Source organism: Lissotriton vulgaris, chromosome 12 (genome assembly GCF_964263255.1).
Source record: "Lissotriton vulgaris chromosome 12, aLisVul1.2, whole genome shotgun sequence".
NCBI lineage: Eukaryota > Metazoa > Chordata > Amphibia > Caudata > Salamandridae > Lissotriton > Lissotriton vulgaris.
In genome coordinates this window covers 60,431,016-60,448,315 of record NC_141700.1, presented here as the reverse complement: position 1 = coordinate 60,448,315, position 17,300 = coordinate 60,431,016, and the positions used below count along the sequence as shown (strand labels likewise).

Sequence of the window (17,300 nt, the reverse complement as noted above, 5' to 3'; positions counted from 1 at the left end):
CCTATCAAAAATTACCAGACATGACAGCACCTGGTCAGATATACATATAAGTGCCAATGCAGAGTTCTAACCCGCAAAGACACGCTGGGACTCCTCTCCGCCTCAGCAGTAAAAAAAAGCAGAGATGGCAGTTGACCCCGCCTGTATAAAGTGGTTGTGAGTTGCACATAAGTGTCATTCTGGGCAAGTGGCAGTCCTGCCAGTCGAGTGGAACAGGCAGCACTGCCCTATGCCAACTTTAGTGGGCAACCCCCGCAGATTGGTGGATAAACAGACCATAAGTGGCAAGGCAAGACGCTGACTTCTATTGATGGCTTTTACTTTTGAGCAAAATTAGTGATCTTCAGCCCCATCGGTGAACCCGTGCAGCGAAGCATGATCGACTGGAGCGTCTCCCGCTCCAAACGGACCCTACATGTACTCGTCCTTTATATAAACACTCCTATGTATAGCGCCTAATCACTGCTGAAGATTCACCCCAAGCAGCGCTTCAACAGTCTTCCCACACACCCTTCCACTCAGTCTTTTTCTGCTTGCCATTTGTTACTTTCAGCGCAATATTTTTTTACTATTGCTCTGGCTCCTCGATTAAGAATGATGTGTTTTTTAGCTTTCCAAATACAACCCACTCAACCGATGACATATTTAGCTTACAAACACACAGCTTATCTCAATTCCCTCAGCTTCTGTGTTTTGAGAATATTGGGTTTTTTGGCTTTTCTAGCCAAACACGCCTAGCTGTCTTCATTTAGAGTTTAAAAACAGACGGAATCTGATCGTCTTTGTCCAATCTAGTCATATTTGCTCGTCTTTGTCCTATCTGGTCATATTTGCTGTGCAGGCAAAGACCAAGATCAAATGTCAGATGCTTTCTGAGGGCACCTGTCCATGACTCAACCCCCTTCCTCATTGCTGCTTCTTTTCTTCTTTCTCCCCTCAGTAATAAAGTGGCAAAGATGAAATGACTGCTCCATAGATTGTTAACAGTTCTTTCTAATTAATTGAATCCTTGTTTAAAGTGCTATTTGCTCTGTATTATAAAGCGTTTTGTATTTAAAGGCGTAACAAGCATTCAAGTCTGGCAATTCAAATATTCAATTGTTTTTTTTAAAGGAAATGCGTTACGCTGTCAATATAAATGCAGCAAACGCCTCTAACACTTTAAATAAGTACTTCTCAGTTTGATGCTGTAATGTGCCTAGTAGTGTCAAAGCTTCCACATTAAAGAAGAGTGGATGTTGCAGCCCCACGATAATGTGCTGAATGGCAAAATACTTTTATGGTCCCAAAGGCAAGACCTATTGGCTATGCCAATGCTTGTTATTGCATGCGGGTTATTTGTGTGTGCAGTTTGTTTTAAACTATGGCATTAGTGTCATTTCACAAATGTATTCTCAGAATGTGCGTGGGCTTTCCCAGTGATCGTGTGTTTGTGCTAGATAGACATTTTTACTGATGGTAGTTTCATGGTCTAGTTCTACAGTGGTCATGATCGTTTTCTACGGTCAGCTGTCCCCACTCAAAGAAGGAATGTTTGGGTTTTTATTTGGCTTCAATGTTGTATCCCTATGGATAATATTTGCTGCCTTCTTTCTCGTACATGTTTGCTGATTTGTTTACAGGGTCTTTAGAGTTCCAATTGTGATGTGCTCATTTTTCCCCTTCCACGTGGTTACTGACACCTCCAGTGTTAGTTACGCTGAGTGGGTTAGGGCTGTAGTTTCATAATGAGGATGTTTACAATAGTGCTCATAGAAGGAGTAAAACACTTTCCAAAATTTGTAATGTTGTCTGTAGGCTTTCCTCCAGGGTCGTTTTTTTTTATGGAGCCAATTTATTTTGGAGTCTGGGGATTGTGTTTCCATATACGTTGATTGTGAGGAAGCGTTACTGGTTGGTGGGCTCACCAAGAAAAGGTTTTTACTGGTGAAAACCATTTGCAAACGTAATGGCTCTGTTTTTGGAGTCTATTTAGTGTACACCTCTTGGTTTTTCAGGGTAAATTATAATGTGCAATGATATTGGAAGGAGTTTGTGGGGAATTTCACAATGTTAGAATTTTTTATTCCAGATATGTCAGCTAAAAGCTGAGCTACGTGTGTTGTGCTGGAGCTTTGTTACTGATGGGATTAGTTACACTTTATTGCTGACTTCTTTACTATAGCTTTCTGCTACGGTATGACTGCTGCCGAGGTGGCCAGCATGCAATGGGAGTCCTCCTCAGATGCGGAGTCTGACACAGAACATGCATCATAAGTAGGTGATCTTACAAAAGATTCAAACAGTGACTATCCTGTACACGAAGAACCTTCTGATGGGGTGTCTACTTCAAGTGCAAATGAAGTAGCTCACGTACAGCAAGTGTCTCCAATTAGTGTTCAGATGTAAGAAGGTGCTGTGATACTAACCGTTCCAGGACCACATCAGCAGGCCAGCATACCAGGTTCTATGGTTCTGCCACCTATTGTGACACATGAAAGCTTATTTGCCCCAATACATTCCAGCCTGTGCTGCCACTGCATATTGGTGCTACGTGCACAGCAAACACAGACAATTCTTTGCCCGTACAGTTTTTTTTAGCTATTTATGTATGATGTTTTCTTAGAAGAAATAGTTCAGCGGACCGGTTTGTATGCTGAACAATTTTTGAGAGACTGCAGTGCTAACCAAGATCCACATTTTCAAGCTGCTTGATGGACTCCAACTAATGTTGTTGAGATGAAAAAAATGTTGAATGTTTCCTTTCCTGAAGAAGTCAACCCTGGCTTCATATTGCAACAGAAATTCCAAAACGTTCTACTATATTTTGCAAGCATTATGTCCAGAGATCATTTTCAACTCCTACAGAGAATGCTACATTTCACTGACAACAGTGCAACATTGCCCAGAGACCACCCAGATCATAGTAGGTTCTTTAAAATTCGGCCACTGCTGAATCACTTAATTGAGCATTTTTCTGCCACATATATTCCTTGGCAGAATATATCTGTGGGAGAGTATATGGTGATGTATAACGGCGGCTGATAATTTGACAGTATCTACCCAGCAAAAGGGATCTATATGGTATTAAAGTGTACATGCTATGTGACAATACCATTGGATACACTTATAATTTCAGAGTGTACACTGAAAAGATTATAACATCAAAAAAACTGATTGCCAACCATCTTAAGGAGTGTCTGACAAAATTTGTGGGAATTAAATGATCTCTTTTTCACCCAGGTCACCCTTTGTAATTGGACAATTTTTACAGAGTACTGCAGTTCTTCAGGGAATTAATTATACAGAGATGAAACTGTGGCTTGCAAAACCATAAGCAGCAACTGTAAAGTATTTCCCAGACAACCTATTTTCTAAATAATGTGCAACTGTTGAATACATTGCCCTGCTGTGAAAGAGCTGCTTGCTCTCAAAAAACATAACTGTCATGATGGCCTTATGCTCGCCACTATGCATGATGCGAGTATGTCACCTGTAACCTTTTGGTGTAATGTTGATGAGTCAACAAACTAACTTGTTTCTTGGGCTACAACAAGTACATGGAGGTGCAGCCTGGGTGGATCAAAGGCTGCAGCCTTACAATGCTGCATGTAGGGCTACTATGTGATATAAAACGTTGGTGATGCACTTGATGCATTTCGCTACTGAACACTTCTGTGATGTACCAAGTCAATTCTCCAGATAACAAGCTGTGGTTCCTCAATTTTGAATTGTCTTTGATAGACAGCCTTACTGCTGTTGATGCGCCTGAGCAGAGCATTGGTGTTTTAGATTTGTTAGATTGAGTGACGAGCTCTTGGCAGACTGTATTCCTCCAACACCTAAAAAGACATTTCCAACTCGGAGATGCCATGTATGAGTAAAAAGAGTGGTACGTAAGAAGAGTCGATATTGCTGTCTAGAGTGTACCTCGAAGACTGGCCTGTGTCTCTGGCCTTGTTATAGGCTGTACCATACATTGTTGTTTTATTGGGAACAGCCTTCAATGCTAGCTGGCTTTCTTTTTGCCCATGGTTTGGTGGACAAAAGGAGAATGTAAAGTAAAATGTGAGTGTTTTAGCCTAAAGTTTGAGGTTTGCAAAGGCTTCTGGGTTTATGAGATCTACACAAGTCACACCACCTCGGACTCTCCAGGGTGTCGTTTCTAGAAATGTCTGGATTCTGTAGGTTTCCCTGCGTGTCTGCTGAGCTAGTGCTCACCCACTAACGTCCCAAAAAACGTTTGAGCAGAAGATGTGCGGAAACACAAAATAGAAAATATTTTTTCATTAATGTTTGGAATTTTTGCAAGGCTGTTTTGTAAAATGCCCTATGAATCAAGATAGAATGTGTAACTACAAATTCAGAGGTGTGCAAAAAACCACTATTCCCAAACTCAGTATATTCTATACATTTCAGAAACACATACATTTACTTTATATCCATTTTTTATTCCTTATATTTTACCATATAAATTGATGTATAGTTGATAGACAATGAAATATAGTTGTAAAGCGCAGCTTAGTTGACAGTATTTTCAAGTAAAGGATACCCACTTTCTGAAAGCATGATGTAATATTAAGTGTTGCTTTTCTTGTGAATGAATATGATGGGATTGGGATGTGTGAATAGAGGGCTGTCAGAAAAAGCATAAACCTGGATACAGTGTGTCTGGGTAGGCTGGTATGAAGTGTTGCAACTTTTCGTGAATGAGTGGGATGGGAATGGCATGTGTGACTCGAGGAATGTAAAAATGAGGATAGAACTGGGTGCTGTGATAGTGCAGAAAAAAATACAAGCGCGGATATGTGATTGCGAAGATCTGTGGTGACTGGTCGCAAGGGAGAATGTTCTTTATAGGTGGGAGTGTTGAGTGTATGTAGATTGCGATGGTGAATAATTTTAGATTAAGTTGTTGTTTTCCTGTATAGGAGTCTATTAGTTTTCTGTGGATACTTGTCTGACAAGCGAGTTTACCTGCAAGTGACTGATGACAGAGATTGCGGAGTCTTGCTAAATGATATGGTTGTGCAATGAGTGGACAGGGAAACGGTTGGTGCCTTGACGTGGCTTCACTGTTCACGGCTAAGTGTTGATACCCTACTTTTCTCATCATGTATTCCATTTCCAATTTTCTTAATAAATGCCGGTCTTTTCAGTTTGGGGGAGCCCAGGTATACAATAGCCATTTTTACTATTCTCTCCCTTCCTGTTGGATCATGCATCATAAGTACTTTTTTACTTTTATGACCAGAGAGTTCCTGTTTTTTTTATTTTTGAAGTACTGTTTTTAGTCAGGCTCCACCCGTTACTGCAACGGTGTTGTGTGGAACTCATTTTGGTCACTTGCTTTTATATTTTGGAACCAACATCCTCCCTTGTGCAAAACTAACCTTTATGAATGTATATGTTGCTTGTCATTGTGTAAGTTACTTGTTTGTGCCTGATGAGTCTATCAAATGTGAGATTGCTGTTGACTGGTAGAAAATTTTAGAGTATACTCGCAGATCCTGTAATTTTCTAGCAAAGAAAATATCTGCGAGTGAATGATTATAGTCATAGATTTAGGTTAGCAGGGCAAGATCATAACAAAACGTTATGGGATCCACAGAAGTCACTCCCTTCTGAAATCCCCTGTGTCTCGTTTTCAGAAATATTTGAGTTTGGTAGGTTTCGCTAGGTGGCAGTCACACTCAGCCGAGCTAAGCACGTGAGATACCATTTTTGTTCAGAACGTGGGAATAGGGATGGTAGAAGTTTGGGGAAGCCCGCATATTCCGGAATTTTCCCTTACATAAATCTGAAGGAAATGCTTGTTTTCAGCTAAAGTTGGAGGTTTCCAATGCCTTCTGAGGGTTGGAAAATACAGGATTATTATTTGGGCTGGGTGGCGACCCACCGCATGGAATATTCACAACCTTTATCAGGGTCAACCCTCAAAGTCACTAAATTAACATGAGCAAAATCACCCTGCTAGTTATGGCACAAAGAGTTCAAGCTTAACTTATAGCACTGTTTAAGTATTTATGGTGTTTAAAAACACAAATTAAGTTAAAATGCAAAACAATATGAACCCTGAACCCAATTAGAAAATAGAGTAAAATGTAATAAACAAAATCAAAAAATAAAGTGAGGGAACCAAGGCACAATTTGAGGCTGATCAAGAGTGGGATACGCCAAACAGGTCCTTCCAGGTCAAAGATTTTACTTTCTGACTTTAGTCCTTTAAGTCCCAATCCACCACATGAGTACACTTGTAAAAGCTCCTCAGGAGGGGCACTTGGAGACTCATAGGGTGTCAGGCAGAGGCCAACCGTAGGGTCCAGCTCAGGTTCATTTACCACTGGGCAGTTGCAGAAAAGGCCCCTTGTTGCTTGTTGTGTTCCTGTAGCTGTAACTCTTAGTCAACCTTATGACCCTTGGAGTCCATTTCTTTGTCCGGGATACAAGATGGAGTAGGTCCCGTGCTTCAGGGTTCCTCTCTGGTCACAGACAGCAGGTCCAGTCCTCTTCCGTTCTTCCTCTGGCCAGTAGTGGTCTTAAGGTTTTCCTAGGTGGTAGCTGAGCATGGGCCAAAACTCCACAACTATACCATGTCGTGATTTGGGACCTTTCCTTTTGTAAGCACTAGGTCCAGCCACGGGGTAATGTTTTTACCTATTGGGAGTCATGTGGTAGAAAACTTGTGAATCATTGCAGATTTAGGAACTTTCTCTTACAGAAATGTAAAGAAAATGTGTGTTTTAGCCAAAAATTGAGGTTTACAAGGGTTTTTTTGTAAACCAAAGCAAAAATAAATTGTGATATCCACACCAGTCACACCACTTTTGACTACCCAGGGTGTCTACTTTTCAGAAATGTCTGGGATTTATAGGTCATGTTGCATTTTGGGGCTTTTCCTGTTGCGTGCACTAGGTGCACCCACACAAGTGGGGTCATGTTGTTTTAATCAGAAGATATGCAGTAACATAGAATAGTAGAATATTTATTATTACCATTTGGATTTCTCTGCATTGAATTTCGTAGCTTAGAAATGACAGCCAGTTTGCAAAAAAAGAAGATAATTCGCAAAATTCCCTCTGAATCACAAAAATATGTGAAACCACAAATTCAAAAGTGCACAAATAACTACTATCCCTAAACTCAGTATCTTGTGTACACTTCAGAAATACAAAGGTGTAATTCATGTCCATTTGTAATTCCTTTTATTTTACCATATGAATTGCTGTATAGTCTGTAGATAATAATTGTAAGGTGCAGCTTCCGTTGATGGCTCTGGGTAGCCAATGTTTTGTTTGAGAACCCACAAGCCATATATATCCCCATAATCGGAAAGAATTATAACATGTAAAGGTAAATTGGGTTTGTAAATTAGCCATTATGGCAAAAATTACCAGCGAAAACGGCGTCACAGATGGCTTTTTTCTTACTCGCTTTCTTTAGTTCTTTATTTCAACAGTTCATTTCTTTGAGATAACCTTGAGGAATCTACACAAATAATCCCTTCTTGAATTCACGTTTGTCTACTTTTCAGAAATGTATAGCATTTACAAATCACCCTTGGGGTTGGCACATGTATCGACCACAAACTGCAAGTAGGCTGAAACTAAGAAATTTAGGAAAAATTGACCACCTCTTTGAAAAATGCAAAACACTATGATGAATTCCTTTAAATATAACTCTGCTTTTTGCTGAAAGCAGGAGAGAGAGTGATCCTAGCACAACAAACCTTTTATTAAAGCTATTTTTAGAAGAAGAAAAAATAGGCTTTCTTACACACAACTTTATTCTATATTTTCCCACCAAAAGAAAACCAACAAAATGTGGCTATAGTTTGGCTAGTTTCTCAGTTCACTCCACTGGAATCCACAAACCCTGAATACCTTTAGAATCCCCAGGATGTTTGCACAAAAAGTATGCAAGTTTGGTGGATACCTTACGTGGAAAAAAGTTATGAAATCTTAAGCGCAAAGTGCCGCGAACATTAAAAAAACTGCTTAGCACTGAAGTGAAACAGGCCTGGCAGTCAAGTGGTTAAAAGGCAATAGTGGAATAGATTTCAGATTTAAATCAGACTAATAGGATTTATTCCCCCCCTGCCCCAGACGTTATTTTGATTTTATTTTTTAAACGTTATCAGTTTTTGTTTAAGCAGTACTACACTTAAGGAATACATGTAACAAGAGGTATGTTGCAATCTTACACTCAACACCACCCATCTCAAGTATACTGTTGTCTCAAAGCCGATTTTTTTTATTTTTTACGGAGATATATATAGTGCGAACTTGACCCGGTATCGGGTATCAAAGCACTTTACATAGCACCAGTTGCGTTACATGAGGACACATTAATTTTTGTTAGGTACGGGGAGATTAAGTGATTTGCCCAGAATCACAGGATGTTCAGCGTAATTTCCGAGAATCGAACCCGGTTCCCCAGACTTAAGGTCGACCGCCCTAGCCATTAGGCCAACTCCTCTCGCCAACATGACTTTAGTCAAGCAACACAATAGCAGAGGAGAGCTAATCGTTCTCCTTCAATCAAGGGCTTGGTGTTAGTGGGAGGTAATTTAACTATTATCACTGTACACAATACTTCACCAAATTTAAACCAGGGTCTCCAAATTTTGTCAACTTTCTTTAGGCAACCCAAGCTAGTATCTATGGACTTCGATACCGCCATACATCAATGTGATAAAAATCCATGAACCTAACAGAATTATTTTTGTGTTTGTTCCTATAGCAATAGTGTTTAATTAGGAGAAAATTAACTTTCACCCAGTTCCAGAACAGCTGAATCTTACATGCAAGGTGGTGTGAAAAAACTGCCCGTCTGACTAGTGCCTCTCAAGCACTAATCATTCTATTTTCCCAAACTGCATCTACTCTGTATAGGTATAATAGATCCCATGCTAAGCTTTAAATGTCACTTATCTGAAACTCAGGCCTGACTGGCCCCTTCATATAAATTTGATGTACCTCTTCCCATTCCATATCATCTTATCCAGGTCACTAGATAAGTTACCTCACACTATGGAACTTACCCAGCTGGATCTTAGACAGTCCAACAACTCTGCAGTATTGTTATCCAACATTTTATAAATTAGGGGCACTGAATTTATGATAAACAGATCATTCAGTACTCCATTATCCACTGGATAACAGTTCTCGATTAATTTACTTCATCAAGGTGCTTAGTCAAAGCGGTAATCGTTGTAATATATAAAATCTTTAGTTTTAACTAGTGCAAGCAAGAGTGTAACTGTACAAATGTCTTTACAACCTCCTGACCCCACACATTATCCAGTTTGGAGATTCCTCTCCGATCCCTTTTACCCAACTCCTTGACATTTCAGTTCAAGCAAACTGTCACAGGTCCAAATAAAGGTAGCACTGGTCAAAATACCTTTACAACCCAGTTTTTTAGCCGGATCTTCCAAGCTTTAATCACTGGTTGATGGTCTCTGTCAGTTTGTGTGGGACACTTCCTAATAAAAATAAAAATAAAAAATAGGGTAACCTCCAACCACTGAGCATGGAGGTTAGTCTTTAAAGAAAGTTCCAGTTACAACAAACAACCACTCAGTCACAAGCACCATTTACATAGGTATAAGAGATAATATATTAGTCATTAAATTAGCACTTCTCAAACCTGAAAGGGCAGAGAGCTTTAAATCTGTTGGTTCAAAGTATGTGTGTGTCTTGTAAAGCGCACTGCTACCCGGAGGCGTCCTGGCGCTATAGACCGCAGGGGAACCCGTCCTGGCTTTCCCTGTGAGATGTTCCCTCCTGGGTATCTCCAAGGTGAAACCAGGCATCCCCGGCGTTTGTGGGGGGCCGTTGTGAATATGAGGCAAGCTAATGCCCAGAGTTGCCGAGTGTGATCCCTGGTTAGAGTAGGCACTGAGGCGAGAATTATCGAGTCCGCTGACCTTTGTTCACGACCCTGCCGCGTCGGGGATTTAACCCTGGTCCCGGGCCGTCCTCTGCCTCCGGGTCTGCCGCCTCTAACCAGTGAGCCACACCAGATATATTATTTCACAAAGCTAACAGTAGATATAACACAATTTATGTACAACAGTACAGAAACAAATAAGATATGTACAACTGTGGTCAGGAAGATAATTAATGGAGAGTGTATACAAAGAGATCTAATAAGAGTTCAGAAATAAGAAAAATCATCTCATATTTTCAGATCAGAGACAAAAGAATCAAATACGATTGGACAACTTCACTCGAGAAAATTATTATTGCTTATGTTGCACTCACTTTTAATAGTTGGAAAATATCTGTGTATTTACACTTAAAGCAAAGCAGAGTCAGGACATTCATGCATTTATAAGCAAGTTGCGCTATTTACAAGAATACAGTCTCCCACATGAAGAAACTGAAGGGGTTTTCTAACGTCAATACCACAATCTAATATGTTAGAGTGGCGTTAGCTCGGACTGCCACAAATGTATTTTTTTACAATGTGTTTGAGGAAGAATCATGCAAAAAAATTACAGTAGTTAGTCCTTGGGCTAACTGCTATTTTGATCACTATTTCCCCTTATCGATTTAAAGAAGTGTAGGGGTTCTCCAGAGTGTATATAATTATCAGCTTCTAAGGTGCACTGCTACCAAAAAAGTGGTGACGGTTATACTCAACGACTCCTATTTAAGATTTTAATATGCTTTATTACCCATGACCAGGCCGCATTATTGCAGTCATCTGTTAGAGAGATGGATTATACGGAAATGTATAAGCAGGACTACATCTTTCTATGTGCATTTGAATCTGAATCTCAAAATAGTGCTTTTTATCAGTATTAAGTTCCAGAAAACTTTTATTTGTATAGTCCTTTACATGTACCTACTACTCTTCTGGTACAGGAAGAAGATTTTATGTTCTTACAAAACCACTTCAGGGCTCTGGTAGACACATTGTCTGCCATGTCCAACAGGTTTCTATTGTCTCCTGTGAAACCTGCTGTTGTCCGTGTGAGTAGGTCCTGTATGGCTTCATGCCCCTCATCTGCTGAGTTTCATCTCACATCCAAACTATTGCTGTTGCAGCATCGGTTTTAGTACTAGAATATATTTTCTCTATGCAGGTATATTATGGGTTTAGAACGACTTTTTCCAGTAATTCTGCTATAATAAAGCTTTAGTAATAAGCCTACAGATCAAGTTCCGAAGAGTGTATTAAGAGGGTAGTTTAATCAATTTTTCCTGTTACTTGGTACAAGGAGTAATTGATTTCTGCTGTTCAGGGTCTAATGGGTGTATAAACGACATCTTTAATTGACGAATCTGGTGATAAAACGCAGAAAAAAATAGGATAATGAAATGAGAAATCTAATGGGTTAAAGAAGAGAGTCAACAATGAACCTACATTAAGTACAGTTAAAAATTTAGCTAATATAAGAGTAGTAAGAGAAAGCGCTAGTTAAGAGGAAGATACAAATGCAAGGCAAACTGTGGAATTTCGGTTTCCTATGATTGCAGCGGCAACAGACTGTCCCCAAAGCCTAAACTTCTGAGAATAAGTAACAATAAATTAACGGAAGGAGCCAAAAGGCATAAAAAAGCAAGGCTCAGTGGGATTGAACAATAAGCTTTTACAACAGCTTCAACTTCCCAAAGCCAAAAAAATATATATTAAGGGAAGAAGAAATAGCTTTAAAGAAGTGAGCCAAGCGTGTATTGATTCAGCATAGACAAAAAATGCAGAGAGAAATGAGATGACGTGTAGGAAGAATAGCGCACAATGAAAACAGAATCATCTCTAGAACAGGACCTTTATAAAGCCAGGAAAGAAAGGATAGTGAACCTGAGCGGACGCACTTCCAAGATTTGGAGTTCAAATTTCTCAACCCTCATTGTGACCACATTCTTACTTCCTGTCAAGACACACACAAAAAAATTTATTTCATTCGAATATCAAAGTGCTGAACCCTTCCTAAAATGGTATGCAGACTGAAACCCTGACAACATCGGGTTCATAAATAACGATGTACTGTTTACTCGCACTCTAAAAAAAACTTCAACGGCAACAGAAGTTGAAACTTACAAAGATGAGCATAAACCCCCTTGAAGGTATGCATTAAGCACTTGATACGAACGGCCCAGCTCCTATGTGCTCTAGGCAAGGAAAGCAGCATTAGATTAAATCCAAAATGCCTCACAGGGTACGCAGTCTCACTCAGGAGCTGTCAATTGTTTCCTCGGAGGAGCAGGGTAACCCAGATACTGACTGCCATGAGACAGGATTATTTCTATATGATAACATTTCTGTTCTCTGATCCCTTTGGACCAGGCATCTCAAACGAGTAGCTCTTGAGCTACATGCGAGTTGCTCTCCTACATGCAGCCTACTAATATAGAAGCCTTTGCTTTGCTAAATTATTATTTGTATACAAGAACTAAAAACCATGTATTGGAGATGAAAATATGTATATCTTTAGAAGTCATATGCTGATGTTTAGGAAACTTTCAAAATGTATTTAAAGCTATTATTTGAATTGGCGAGATGTATTACTCGTATTACCTTGGTGTCAGAGGGTTGCAGCTATGATAGTTATGTATTGCCCATGTAGATGCATTAAAAATTGATAATGCTTTTATATCTTTACTGCTGGCAACCCCGCCTAATGCACTGATATCACTGTTGACAATCCTGGATGGGGTGGTAACCATCACATCACTAACAGTAGTTTGGGGTGATTTTTTTATTTAACCCAAGTAGCCCTTATTACAGAAAAGGTTGGAGACCCTTGCTATGGACTAATCCTTCTGAGGTGTGCTGGGGGGCACCAGGTTCTGCCTGAATTATCCCATAAGATGGAGGGTGCAATAAAATGCTGATGCTCATACAGTAAACTCAATGACACAAAGGATCATCCAAAGGCACTTGATGATCAGAAAAAAAAGTTTTCTAAGTTAATACTGGGCCCCGTGGATACTGCCTCGTCTACCATGAAGTTGAGTACACCTTTTGCTGACCACACTAAGAAATGCAGAGTTAGCGCCATCTGTCTATGCACCAAAGCAGGCCATTGAGCCCTTGGGGTGCTGATTCCACAGTACTATGCTCATATCCCCAAGGTTGAGTAAATTAGAGGCACAATGTAAACTCAGAACTCATTACACAAGTCAGCGTCCACTATATTTGAGAGTACTAGGATCAATGAGGAAGAAAAGTCGGCAAAATGTTTCAAGAACACCATTCCTTCACAAGTGGAGTGTGTGAATATCAATGCCCTGAACATTGTCCAAGATTAGTAATCTTTTGCTTAGTTGCTGAACCAACCACTGATTGGGCCAGTTCATGCCCTAGGCGTTTCCCATGTTATATTTGCTTTGGCGACCTCCAAGTTGCCAAAATCTTTGAATGTTTGAGTGACCCTACAGGTGCTGAGCTGTAATGTGAACGCAGTGATCCCACCTCCCCCCAGGTGCTCACCTTTACAGTTAGACACAGTAACCCTTAGAAGCTGCTACTGTATGATACATTGTGAAGCTAGGTGGGAAACCAATAAAGAATTCTCTATAATCTCCTAAATTTTAGACCCCCAAACAGGCCATTAATGCCTCCAAGGTACGTGCAGTGTAAAGTTACCGATTACTTCTGTTCACTGAGACAACTCGTCTACAAAGCTTTATATAATTTAACAAATGACTGCATATTTGGAGAGGTGGTCTGAGTTCAGATCAATGAATGAATGGCACTAACACATTTGATTATAATAGTTAAATGAGAGCCCAGAATGCAAAATATGTATCCCAGGAACAATGAGTTATCTGGAAATCCCAATTCAGTGAATACTAAGCACCAACTAACCTTTAAAAGGAAATGGTACTGAGTACCTGCCCTTCATTAATTTGAAGGGAAAAGTGCCTGCACTTCTCAACACTTGTGCAATACTTTTAATAAAGACTACAAGCACTTCTCCGTAGCAAGCAGGTACTGAGAGCTGATGTGTACCTGCACATTTAGATTTCTGTTTATTGCACTGGTCATCTAGAATAATACTCAGTGCCCCCTTGATTGAAGTGGTAAGGCCCCCTACTACTGGTGCTGGGCCGTTCCTAACTGCACATACAGGAGGGTAGACTCAACATGACATTTAAGGCTCCCCCCGGAGAAGGTTAGAGTCCAAAGTACCAATCCCCACAGGCTACACGCAGTGACCATCGCTACCACCCTGTCTTCTTGCAAAAGGTCGGGGCAAGGATTGATAACTGAACCCCGCCGCCATTTTACAACTGCCAGTCGGGTCCCCACCGACTGTCACAGTCCCTTCATTCACTCCATTAAACCCCCCCCTCCTCCCTTCTAAATCCGCTATCTCCAAAATCCAGACTGTCAACGGAGGAGTCAACGGAGGAGGCTTTAGAACTGTGCAGCCCCTCCCTCCCAGGGGCGGACACCACCAAGGGAAACGCCCCCGCTCTGCTCGCCAGCCGGTACCTGTACGGTGGTGCCACGGCGGCATGCGGGAAACCGTAATAATTACTCGCCGCCATCTTGGTGTCTTCTCAAAACCAAACCCGGCCGGTGAAAAAGGGGGAGGGGCTCCGAGCAGGTCACGTGCCGGACTGACGGCCGGCACGAGAGCGGAGCAGACACCGGCGTCGCTTGTCAAACCCCCTAAGCGCGCGCCGAATCTCAGGAACACTGCGCATGCTCAGTGTGCTGTAGAGCGAGAGAGATGCTCTTGGCTCGTGCCTGTTATGTTGCGCATGCGCTTTGTCTGGGTGGATAGGTAGAGGTAACATAGCCACGAAACGTACCTACACATTTGAGGAAGAACACGTGATTTTTAAAAACATTTTTTTAAAAATGTTTGCCTGTTATAAGTAATGTATTTCAGTGGGAATTTTGAAAATGCTTTTTTTTCTTGTGTCTCTATCATGGACCTTTTATTCATTGCTGTACTTTAGGATCTGGTGACAGTTCAAGTCTCACCGAAGGGTTTCATATCTGCCAGGGTTCAGATTTATTATGTGTGGCATTTACATAGTTTCAGCGTACTTATGAGTGACATTCAATGATTAAATGTGTGACACTTATGTGACACATTCTCGCGACCAAAAACATGCATTGAATTCCATGGAACATACAAATATTAGAAATGACACCCATTTGAGCAACGAGCAACTCTAAGGAACTCTACAGCAGGTGCTTTGAAACCAATTATTTCGATATCCACAGCAACACTGCGCTATCTACATAAAATACAGATCTGTTATATGCTAGTACATTTTCTTTGCAGCAGGCATATGCTACTTGCTACTATGCTACTACTTTATGGTGAGAGTCAAAATTGCCAGTAGACATTACTCTGACCTCTCTCTAGCAGGAACATCAATCACCAGCGTTATCTTTGACTTACCAAGTCTCACACTGCTGGGAAAATAAAACCTGCTGCTTCAGACTGCCACAGTCGCTGAACTGTCTGTAGAGTCACACTCACTGACTGCAAACAGCTGCTAAAACAGTGTTCTTGATGTGGAGACAGAAGTCTGTTGGCGGTTCGATAGGGCAGGCTGGCACAGTCACAGATTACACTACCCTCTGCAGACTGTACAGTACTGTTTTTCATCTGCCGTAAATTGAAGTCACGGTGAGAGCCTATGGCATGGCACCGCTGTCTTGAAAGCTGTGCAGTATGCCTTTTAAGGGCACGCCGCTCTTTCTCTCACCCTGACTGGACACAAGGGAGGACACGTCTTGTCCTATAATTTTACTCCCTTGGGCAGCAGCAGCAATTCCTGAGGGCCTCGGCCGGCAGGACCTGAGACTTGCCAGTGGCCCTATGGTCACCAAAGATGGAAAAATAGATCAAGTCCATTAATCTGCATCAGAAGGTCCACGGCCACTAAAAGGTCAGTGTCAGTGACACTATACCTGTGGACTGGGGCAATTTTGCCAAAAAAAACACAGCCAATGTGCCATCCCTTGGATTCACCTATAGGCTGGGCACTGCTGATATACATAGCAGGATGTAACTACAGGCCACGTGGAATCATGATACCATCTCTGTGGCAGCCAAGGTGGGATCTCAGCTGTTTGCTAACAAGTACAGTCAGCTGAACCCTGCCTTCGGCAATCAACCCGAGGTGAGAGCAGTTGCAGGCTGTTTACATAAATTAATGTTCAATGTTAGTCAATGTATTAATTCTATTGACACACAAGACTTGACTGAAGTGAGTATGAGTCTAGCAGCACAGTCTGCACAGCACTCGCAGCACATAGACGTCATTTAGGGGTCATCCAGGGGTCGTAGCTGTGACCGCTGGCTTGCCCCATGCTACTCCTGGCACTGCTTTTGTGACCCCTGGCCTCAGAGGTGGCAAAATCAGTGTCTGGCACACAGGGGCAGCTCTTCTTAATGGACGCTGTTTGGAGCTCCATTTGCCTGGATTCTGTCAATTTTCTTATTATACAAATAGTGAATAATATTATTCAGTATTAGTGTAATAAAAAATGGAGCATATTAGCTGGAATATGACTGTCTGGCAGCTAAGGTAAGTAAAAAATGCTGTTAAATGTATGTTGTATGCATGCTTGATGGTGAGAGTGTGTTTATGTGCGCAAGAGTGAGTGAATGTCTAAGCATGTGTGTGCGTCAAAGTGAGGGTCAAATGGCGTAAGATGTCATTTCAGCTACACCTGGCATTTTGGTGAATTGACGCGGGTGAGCCAGTAAATTAAGAGGGCGCGCCAAGCCAGAGTCTGGCCAAGTGTCTCTTAGAGCCTGTGCACAAGCTCTGAAAATGTTTGCCATATAAATCATACACAAATATCATATAAAATATGATTAAGTCTCTTCAAGAGTCAAAAACAGTACTTCTTTAACACATGGAAGCACTGACATTAAATAGCACTGCACTGAAAAGTACTTATTAAAAGTGATAGTTTTAAATATAAACTTAGAATCATTTTTGTTCCCACCTCCACCCTGACAACAGTGCTATTAAAGAGTTAGGAGGAAAGACTGTTGTCATGTGAACCCTGTTTGTGGCCCAGATTTCTTTTAGATAACGTAGCATTATAGTCTATTAATTTAAACTCAATAGGTTTTTGCACAGCGGATATTCTGAACACACCTATTTGAAGGTACTTTCATATGCAATAGTGAAAAAAAGGAGGATCGCTAAAATAAAGAACACCCACTGTGGTTAAACAGCGAAGCCGCAATTAATGCAGGTTTTCTGGTTTCACTTTGAATAAATCAGCCACTAAATAGGTATCAGTTTATCTTTCCTTTTTTTTTACAAACATGAATGCTTTGTTTTTACCTCTTTGTGCATGATGGTAGAGCAAGGGTGGCG

General features: G+C 41.0%; 1 protein-coding gene across 1 annotated transcript in view; it reads right to left on the bottom strand.

Moving 5' to 3' along the window:
• The window catches only part of ZFR2 (zinc finger RNA binding protein 2), an 811,721-nt gene extending 797,117 nt beyond the window's left edge, over positions 1-14,604 (bottom strand). Inside the window, exon 1 of the mRNA XM_086947097.1 lies at positions 14,434-14,604. Within this exon, the coding sequence (XP_086803223.1) occupies positions 14,434-14,489 (56 nt within the window). The 5' untranslated portion in view covers positions 14,490-14,604. The remainder of the gene's footprint in view (positions 1-14,433) is intronic.
• Positions 14,605-17,300: the final 2,696 nt, after the last annotated feature.